This window comes from Amphimedon queenslandica, unplaced genomic scaffold (assembly GCF_000090795.2).
Source record: "Amphimedon queenslandica unplaced genomic scaffold, v1.1 AMPQUscaffold_12533, whole genome shotgun sequence".
Classification (NCBI taxonomy): Eukaryota; Metazoa; Porifera; class Demospongiae; order Haplosclerida; family Niphatidae; genus Amphimedon; species Amphimedon queenslandica.
This window is the reverse complement of record NW_003547230.1, coordinates 1-10403: the sequence shown is the minus strand read 5'-3', so window position 1 is coordinate 10403 and position 10403 is coordinate 1. Positions and strand designations below refer to the sequence as shown.

At 34.9% G+C, this 10403-nt stretch overlaps 1 protein-coding gene and 2 long non-coding RNA genes across 3 annotated transcripts in view; 1 reads left to right on the top strand and 2 right to left on the bottom strand.

Annotated features, from left to right (window-relative positions):
• Positions 1-501, top strand: part of LOC109587550 (F-box only protein 21-like) — a 7098-nt gene extending 6597 nt beyond the window's left edge. The window contains exon 4 of the mRNA XM_020003784.1: positions 342-501. Coding sequence (XP_019859343.1) covers positions 342-484 — 143 coding nt within the window. The 3' untranslated portion in view covers positions 485-501. The remainder of the gene's footprint in view (positions 1-341) is intronic.
• A 4290-nt stretch (positions 502-4791) lies between these two features.
• LOC109587549 (uncharacterized) lies at positions 4792-5034 on the bottom strand. Its single transcript, XR_002187672.1, has 2 exons — positions 4946-5034; positions 4792-4900 (listed from the first exon to the last, which is right to left on the bottom strand). It is a non-coding gene; the product is annotated as an uncharacterized LOC109587549 (long non-coding RNA).
• A 218-nt stretch (positions 5035-5252) lies between these two features.
• Positions 5253-5815, bottom strand: LOC109587548 (uncharacterized). Its single transcript, XR_002187671.1, has 3 exons — positions 5582-5815; positions 5439-5526; positions 5253-5291 (listed from the first exon to the last, which is right to left on the bottom strand). It is a non-coding gene; the product is annotated as an uncharacterized LOC109587548 (long non-coding RNA).
• Positions 5816-10403: the final 4588 nt, after the last annotated feature.

Below are 10403 nucleotides of genomic sequence, written 5' to 3'. Positions count from 1 at the left end.
AGCATCAGTATTTAGCCAGTTGGTAAGTAAACAGACCAAGAAAAAGACTAAGAAAGCAGCCTGTGCAAGTGACACGCGGTGGGCGTGGTCGTTAATTATTGCAATAACCATTAATATTAAATTATGCAAATAGTTCGAATAGCAAAAAAACTATTCGAATATTGCTATAACGAACGAATATTCGAATATCTCACTATTCGTTTCAGCCCTAACACTAACCCTGTTATTGATTTAGTGTTGTACATTATGGTGAATAATCTGACTTACATGTACATGTATGAGCAACACATTATAAATTAATTTCTCTCCCTCTCTCTCTCTCCATCTCTTTTCATGTACAGAGTCACTTACCGTTTGTCCAGTGTCCGAGTTACGTCCCATTAGACACTGGGAGGTTGGTAAATACTTTAAATCATTTGCTGGCAACAGATATATTCCAAATAATGCCCTTGAAGAGAAATACCCAAACACAGCTGCAGATTAGTGACCTTCGGCCAATTTATAATAATTAAATAAATAATTATTAATATTCATCAATTACCATATAGCCAAAAAATTTTGTGAGGAATAAATTTCCATATTTTCGTGATCACTGTTTGCATCACGAAAAATTAAACCCCCGAAAATAAATATTAGTGAAATGCAGGGGCGGATGTAGGGGGGGGTTTGTGGGGTTGCAACCCCCCCAAAACATTCTAACTCAAAAAATTTTTAATGTTTTTATTGTTGCAACAGTGGTAGAAGTGCTAACTACCTAGTTTATATAGCAACATTACTGTGGTTAATGAATATAATTAACAAAGAATGAGCTCCAAAAATGGTAGAAAAGTTGATTTTCACGTGATTTTAACCACAAAATGGTGCTGAAAAGGGGGCGTGGCCAAAATTGCGGCGCGCTTCGTGTGCCATTTTTCCTCCCAATCCCCCATTTGTAAAATCCTAGATCCGCCCCTGAAATGGTGTGGTCAACCACACCTTATACTAATACACGTGTGTGTGCATGGCTGCGTGCATGTTCTCAGCCTAGCTGATATCTCTGTATCGCTATTCTAAACCTAGAGGCAAGGTCAAAGATGATCTCCCCGATCACTACTGGTGTCCACACTGTTTTGTAGATGCGGTACCCCCTGACACAAGAGTCCTTCTCAAACGTTGCATCCGCCATGTTTTAATTAAAATGGGTGTGTTCAATATTATTATTAAAATAAAATCATGAAAAAAATTTTTCACAGAATTTAAAATTTCCCCATAAATTTCATTATTCATGAAATTTTAAGCCTCGAAAATTTTTGGCTATACGGTAATCCACAATTGTTGTATTATATAAGAGACACTTCATTTCAAATACAATCCGCAATTATTATTATTATTATTATTATTTATTGTTCTTGTTTCTTAATATTTAGTTATGTATATATTTTTTTCATAAAAGTTTTAATTTTTCTTTCCATTTTAAAACTCTTTCTTCCAATAATCTGCTGACCTCAGCATCACTGAGAACTGGTAACTACAAAAAGACGGTCGAATTACTCTAATTGATGCCTACCACCTACTTCGATTGTTTTTGTATTTAGAGACGGTACGTGTGAAATTATTTCAATCCCTCTGTTGTCTCGTTTAGTTCCACCAAACATTGCGTCATCATGTCGACCTATAGAAGTACCTTCAGAAACTTTATCTTCCTATAAAAATGGGCATGGCAGTAGGTGTGGTTAAAATGAAATTAGATATAAAAAATACTAGATATACTATCAGTACTTGATTGTTCTTTTCTTTTTGACATGAAGCTCTGTGGTCTAAACTCATTCTCTGTTTCCAGCTCAAATACTTGTACCGGATTGGGTGGGGGCGTGGCTCCAGTAGGCGTGGTCTTGTCCAGGAGTACCTTTACTTTAGCTTTGAGCCTTTCGGCAGGAGTCTGATTACACAATAATTAATTAAATGCTTTTAATTATTAATTACCATGTTTTTGTATTCATCATTGTCAACTTTTGCCTGTTTTTCTTTATTACTAACAATAATCAATATTTTTTATTTCTTATTATTACGATTTAAAAAGGACCTTTGATCAGCTGATGTGGTTTTCTTCACATTAAGAGGTGATCGTGATCTGTCTAATTAATTAATTAATTAATACTGGTAGCATGCAGTACAATTGTACCTATACCTCTAAATAATCAAAATAATAGTAATAATAAGAATTAAAAATAAATATTATTATATATTAAAATTGATCACCACTACTAGAGGCTACACTATAAAAAGCTCAAGTATTATTAATCTATTTCTTATAGATATAGTTTAATACTTATCACTGCTTATATTACCTCTTATGCTGTCTGTGCCTTTCTTTATCTCTTTTCATATCTTCTCTTGGTCTTTTACTGCTCATTTTTAACACAGCATAATTGATTTTATTTATTCATGAGATCAATGAATGAATTAATTCTGATGACGAAACCGGAAGTAAACAGCATATCTCCCTGTCAGTCCCTGATCCATCTGCCATTTTATTATTATTATTATTATTATTATTATTATTATAAAAAGCACAATATAACACAACACACAGACACACACAATAAGGACAAAACAAGAAATAAGGGAAACAAAACAAGACAAAAGATAAACAAAGTACAAGAAAGAAAGTCAAGCACTGGCCATTATTATCATAATAATAATAATTATTATTATTATTAATTGTACGTGTATGTCATTTCTAATTATAAGTTGTACGATTAAAGTAATATGGAAAGAATTTTGCTTGACACTTTTTGTGGGTGGGACTAGCAGAAGTACACGCTAATTGATAAGGATATTATGTAATGAAATTAATAAAAATAACAGATTGGCCTTTTATGCATAGTGTATTCTGGTTGGTCGCTTGTTTTTATAAAGATACATAAGCTCACATAAAGTTTGATTCGTTTGTCCAGAGGACTCTGTTTCATAGAAAGTGATGAGGATAAAACCTAATACAGTTCTTTTTGTGTCGATAGTCTAGTATGAGTTTCCTTATCTTCCTGTTATCCATTAGTGACTGGAGGATGAGTAGTATTGACTCAGTAGACAATAAAGAATGCCTGAGATCTAGTTCAACTAGTGATGAGTTATTGAGGAGAAGGTGAGAAAGAGCCTGTCCACTAGTAGAAGTGATGAGGGGATTATTAAAAAGATCCAATAAGGTAAGTGTAGAGTTGTGTTCAAGTGCTTGACAGATATTAGTAACTCCTCTATCACTAATGGAGTGGAACCAGATGGCTAGTTCTTGTATTGTTTTATTATTAGCTAGTAGTCTACATAAGTACTGGATACAATCATTAGTTAATGGAGTGTACCATATCTCAAGTCTCCTCAGGTTTAGTGTATGCAGTTTAGCTGATGATAGTAGAGATACTGTACTATTAGTAGCTGAGTGGCTGAGTTTAATCCTCATATGATTATTATTAATATTACTAATCACTTCATTACACTGAACTGGAGGTGGAGAGTAAAGGGATACACTTTTCCTGCGCCAGTTCACTCTCCCAGTGACTCCTAATATAAACCAAAGGATTATACTTATATACATGTATGTACATTATAATACACATATTCACACAGGGTTGGGGCGAAGTACTTTGGTACTTGTAAACTTATACTTATAAGTCTTTTTTAAATTTTACCAATGCATGTACTTGTACTTATATTTAAGTATTAATTGGTCTATGTACTTGATGTACTTATAAGTCCAATGTGTGCATTATTAAACAGCTGGCGTGATTACATGTACTATTTCAGCGTATCACAGAAAGTAGGCATAAATTCAAGTGCATCACTGGACCACTGCTTTGTCGTCAACTAAAAAGTCAGCCACTCTCTTCATGTAACTGTAACTGAATGGCGTAATTTAAAGGACTAATGTTTTATAGAATTTATGTTTGTTAGATATAATAATGATTAATTATTGATTATAATTATTACTTAATTTTAAAAGTACTTATACTTGTACTTAAGTATGTACTTGTACTTATACTTAAGTATATTGTAAATGTACTTGGAATTTACCTAGTACTTTTCAATGAACTCCGCCCCAACCCAAAATAATTTACATCATGTGTATATACAAACACACACAACTTGCTAGTTGTCACTACAACCAATAAAAAAATACACACACACACAATACATATGTACATACATACACACATGTAATGTGTACATATGTAGGGACAGGAATATAATGTATAAAATTACATGTACATTGTACATGCTACATACACAAGTATGCATGTACACATGACATTACATGTACATGGATAATTATACTGACTGTCACAATAATCACAAATATTACCTTTATCATGTATTTCCTTGTCTTGTCTCAGTGCAGGTATCATAATAGGATCATCATTAATAGTCTCCAAGAAAAGAGAAGCTTTCTCATCATTACTAGATGAATCATTCCTTATCTTCTGTAGAATAGGAAGGGACACTTCTTCCACTGACAGTATAAACTCTAACAATTGAAGTGACTCCGACACTGAGTAAACACAACTACTAGGAATGCTTCCCTCATCACCAGACACCAAGGATCTTCCTTGGATCCACTTTAAACTATCACAGTTCTCATATATCTCCAGCTGCTCTCCCTCACTGAATGAAAGATGATGACCATATATTCCATGATGGTCACTACTTGTGATGTAAACAGATTTTGCTGTTGGTGTATCCAGTGATTGTGTACACTGATCCTTCTCTATACAATATATCAATCAGTTAATGATTTAATTACTAACATATCACATACTCTCAATATTTGCCCGCTTTTGACTCATCAGCAGTTGTACACTAGTGATTGATATATTTTCTTGAAGTAACTCAATCTCTTTCTTATACTCCACTAATGCCTCCTCTCTTCCTGTGATGAGGTAGTATAGACAGATTATACTAGTAGAGTCAGTACCTGCTTTCGTTAGGAGAGAGGTTCGGAAATTTTGAGTCTCTGATTTCTTTGATTTGAATGTTTTATACATCAACTTCCCTCTAGTCAGTAGCTTCACTATGACACAATGAGAATTTTAATTTATAAAAATAATTATACTGATTGTTCAAATGATTCAGTATCAACTGCACATTACTTTAATACATGCTTTAAGTTAGTACATATATACCTGATGTCTTCGGTAATTTCCTTTCAATATACTTTATAAAGTTATAAAATACATAAATAAAATATCTTCATCATTCATTAACTATACCTTTTCTTTTTCTGATGATATTCAGTTGTTTATCTTGTTCAAATATTGATCCTATATCATTAGTATAAGTAACATCTAGTCTTGCTAGCCAGACCCTTCCCGCCTACAGTCATTTGGGTGGACTACCCAAATGACCGTAGGTGGGAAGAGTCTGGCTAGCGAGACTAAGTAACATCAGTAATAGGTCAACTATCACACCTTCTTTGTAATCAAGTAAAGTCCTCAGTTCTTGTTCTTCTCCATCAGCTAGTTTAATCTCCTCTGCAAGACATTCATTATTCATTACCTATAATCAGTACATAATATTAAACAAGGTCTCATACAGTTACAGTATCTTATACTTTGTATCTGATCCTTTTATCATAGACAGTGTAGTGGCCAATGGTTAGTCTAATTAAACTGAATTCCTTGATCAAGACAGTTAGTTTGTCTTGTTCTTCCAAGAGAAGAGCAGCTAGTAAATGATGTGGACCATAACAGATGATAATGATGGAGTTCCCACGATGAATGCTTCATACGATAATCCTCTTGTTTAATTCTTTAAATGCTTCCTCTAAAAGTTGACGTATGTCAGCAAATGAATGATCATCTGGTTCCCATCCCAAAGTAAATTGAATTGATTCAAGATCATTGAAATGTTCAGGCTTATTCTGACTAAGAAATTTTTTCAATCATTGGCTAGCTATATTCACTTTTTCTTCATATTTTGATATAATAGGCTTTGCTTCAGTGATTTCAAACCGTTCTACAATTATTTTTATTTTGGAGATATTATTGACACGGCTTTTCTGTACTACAACATTCATAATGTCTTCAACACTATCAGCATTAGACAGCTCATCACTCAATTCAGGGAAGGATAGTTGAAGGAATGACTTCATTTTTGTAGCTGATGCTTTTGATTGAGATATCAATGGAATGATCTCATCAATAAGAATACCAAAACTTCCTCTGACCTCATCAAACATAGACTGATGTGCAGCATTGAAAAAGAACTCACCAGCTAATAATAAAATACTAGCATTATTGTACATGCAGCTATCATAACAATGTAATACTAAAATTATCTCACCTAATGATATTGGAGCAATAGATGAGCTTGATTGCCTTCTATTAGTAGAACGAATGATGCAATAATATAATAATAATAATGATAATAATAATAATAAGATAAAAAATACACATAAATATACTAAAATAGAAAAGTAATAAAAATAATTAATAATAATAGATAAAAATAAGAAAAGAATTAAAATAATAAAACCCAGTGATTGGGTTTTACAAATACGAATGCCACCTACAATAGTATACTAAATAGTAATCATTATTAATAAAGAATTACCTGATGGCATTGGAACAGTGTTATTATTAGTAGCTTTGTGGATATGTCCAGCAGCTGGTTTTTGGTTCATTCTCTCAAGTGCACTAGCTAATGATTCCCAAGTACGATTATTAGCTGAAGTCAACCACAAGCTCAAGCACTCCCTCAAGCAACGTGATGGATTATTCACATAAGTATCTTCAATATTCTTCAATTGAGGATAAGGTAGGTTTAATGCTAATCCAAGATCAAACCAGTTAGCGTCAATGAAGTGACTTTCCTTCAAAGCATCTCTTACTAACTGCAGATGAGTGATATCGAAAAATAATAAATAATACATAGACCTAGGACTAGCATTTAATATCATGGTGAAGGAATGAATGAGAATAATAGTAATTGAATACAGTAGCCCACACTGAGCTAGGGGAATACAATTTCTCTCTTTCTCTTTTAGAGTTTTACCTAAACTAAACACTCTGCTTGTAGCCATACCCTGCTGCTAGCTGCATAAACTGAGCTACGCCCTTTTGCGTGGGTGTTGTTTAGTGACTTCTAGCGCTGGCCAGCTGGCCGGGCCGTGCTGGATCACGTGATCTTCACAAGCTCCAAGACACAAAATGGAGGAATCAGCAATGCCAATGGACGAGAGCTATAAAGCGGCTCCTAAGAAGTACCTGGTACCAGTTGTATTTGATAAGAATGAGCATGGAGGAACCTCTGACCGAGAGGCAAGATATTATGATAACATTTCAATAAATAATTCAAAAATAACATTTTAATTTTAAATAGCAGTGGAGTCTGAGGGGAGGGCCTATGCCTGTATTATTGGGAATGAGGAGAATAAAGACTTAGAGAAACTATTGAATGTAAATAAAAGTCATTAATTACATGTACATCTCCTGACCCTCTCTTCTCCCCCACCCACTTTCTATTTCCCTTGCTCTATCTTTCATCCGGCCATTTCTCTCTCTCTCCCTCCCTCTCCTAGTCTCTCAGTGGTATATTCAACTGACAGTATTCACCTTTCATCTGATGTTCCTGATGGTTCTAATATCTTATTTATACTGAGGGACTTTAAAGGGAAAGTATTTGATCATTTATTGAAACAGAACTACAGGTAATGGAGTACAAGTATACATTATTCATTTATTTTATTTATTAATAGGATAATTGGTCCTCCTTGTGTTGAATATTGTGTAGCTAAGAATATTGTAAGTTTTAATGTAATACTGTATGTACATGTATAATACTTACATGTACATGTAACACCATCTCCCTCTCTCTCTCTCTCTCTCTCTCTCTCTCCCCCTCTGAGCATATGTTTACATGTACATGTCAATGCATAAATAATTCATTAAGTGCCAAACCAAAACCCAGCCTTAATTAATAATATCACCTAATAAATAATAATCACCTAAAAAGCACATGGTCAAGCACATGTTAAGTTTATAGTGCCAGGAGAAAAGAAACCAATACCTTCCAGTATGTAGTGGTAAGCCCAGTTGTGTTAGATAATAATCACAGGCCCTGTATATCTAGTGTCAGCACACATGTAACTGTACAAGCCATATTGGTAACAACAGCTTTTTAAGGCAGGCAGGGAGGTGAGAGTTTGGCCACTAAAAACGTTTTGACCCCCAGTTCCAGTTCTCAAGACTGGACTGCCTAGCCTGCTGTTCACCACGGCTTCATGCTAACACAGTAATTGTAAAAGTTTGTTTATATTGTCACATGGTATGACGACAATTGGTGTCTCTGAGTCGTGAACAGAGGGCTAAGGGCGAAAGGCAAGGAAGATAGCCAGGAAAGAAGTCTAGGCGGGTAGACAGACTAGGAGCATCAACCGACGCCAACACTCTGATGTCTGACTATCGACAAGAGTTGGGCGTAGTGTCCTCTCTTTTATGTCATAATATTTATAATATTTTTAATCTCTCTCTCTCTCTCTCTCTCTCTCTCTCTTTCCTAGTCCCTCACTGATAGGAAGAGGCCTGTGTATTCCTGTACTATGGAGGGTGTGGTGGCTTGTCTCACTGGATTCAGAAATGATAAAGAGCTTGCAGTAAGTTCACATGCCCACACAGTCTTTAATGATACATGTACAATGTAATAATCATGTAATGTGTAATAAGGACCTACATGTAGTGCTTTGTCAATGATATTAGCATACGGTCTAATGATGTTAACACTGATATTAACACTGATATTAACATTGATATTAACACTAATATTAATGATGAATGTTTAATGCACATGTACTGTACATGTATTAGTATGTACCCTATTACTTACATTGTATAAGTTTAATGCTAATATTAGCACACTGATGCTAACACTGATATCACTGATGCTAACACTGATATTAACAATGATACTAACACTGATACTAACACTGATATTAGCACTGATATTATTATTCTTATAGCGTGAGTTATGTGACATGATACATTGGATGGGTGGTAGTGTGAGGAATAAAGTATCATCAGCTGTTACTCATGTTGTAGCTAAGAACGTCATTGGGACCAACTACAAGGTACAGCTTCATTGCACATCATGTGTTAAGTATTAATTAATTAAGTATTAATTATTGATAAAGTGTTGATCCCCCTGTCATTAGAATGCAGTGTCCTTTGGTATTGATATAATGAGAGAAGACTGGGTTCATGAATCATGGAAGAACAGGACTAACCCGTGAGATTATAATGACTTATTATTGTCATTGTAGCATGACTTACAATGAATGACACTGAATGAGACTATTGTGTGATCCTCACTGACTGTAATTGTTTTTATTAGTGCTAGTACATGTACATGTATTTACAATTTATGTTTGTGTTTCAATAGGGATGTATCTGCTACAGACCCTGAACTGGTAAGATTAATCTATCAATTCTTGAAATTATGTACTAGGGCTGGGACGAAGCTTCCAAAGGTTTCAAGTGATGGCTTTTAAAGCCTTCAAAGCTTCATTATTAGTAGTTATTAATAGTTAATTTGAATAAAAGTTTATGTAGTAGGACTTTAACAGTATAAACAGAAGCAGGTGATAATTTTTTAAGTGTACAATGAAGCTTCAAAGGCTTTGATTTTTTTGAAGGTTCCAAAGTGACCTTCATCCCAGCCCTATGTGTACATGTACAGTATGTGTATCAACTCTCTCTCTTCCTCCCTCCCTCCCTCCCTCCCCTCTCTCCCTTCCTCCCCCTCTCTCCCTCCCTCCCCTCTCTCCCTTCCTCCCCCTCCCTCCCTCCCCCTCCCTCCCTCTCTCTCCCTCCCTCTCCCTCTCCCTCTCCAGATGGTATTCAAGCAGTTACCATTCCTTGGTTGTCACTTGTCATTGTTTGGATTCACTCCAACAGAGGCTGAGCATGTCAGTGAGATAGCTCAGACTAACGGTACACTACCAACACATGACTTAATGTCACATGATCTCATTAATGATTAATTATTGTAGGCGGAGTCATGTGTGAATTAACTGATGATAGTTTGACTCATCTAGTGATAGCTAATGGAGTGGATACTAATAATGTACCAACTGGTATACCACCAAGGACTCACATAGTCAAGCAACAAGTAATAGAGAGGATATTTATTCATTTATTTATCATTACCATTATTATTATTGTTATTTTATTACAGTACGTCCTTGATTATCTGTACCTCTTTTATCCGAACCCTCGTTTATCCGAACGCATGGCTGTCTCTAATGCGCATGCTCAGACTAGTTAATTTATTAATAATCGGTTAAAATGGCTACGCAGCAGGGAACTTAACCGAGCTTACCAAGAGAAATACCATTAAAGAGAACGCCTGAGATGCTCTGCAAGTTAGAGAAAGGAAAG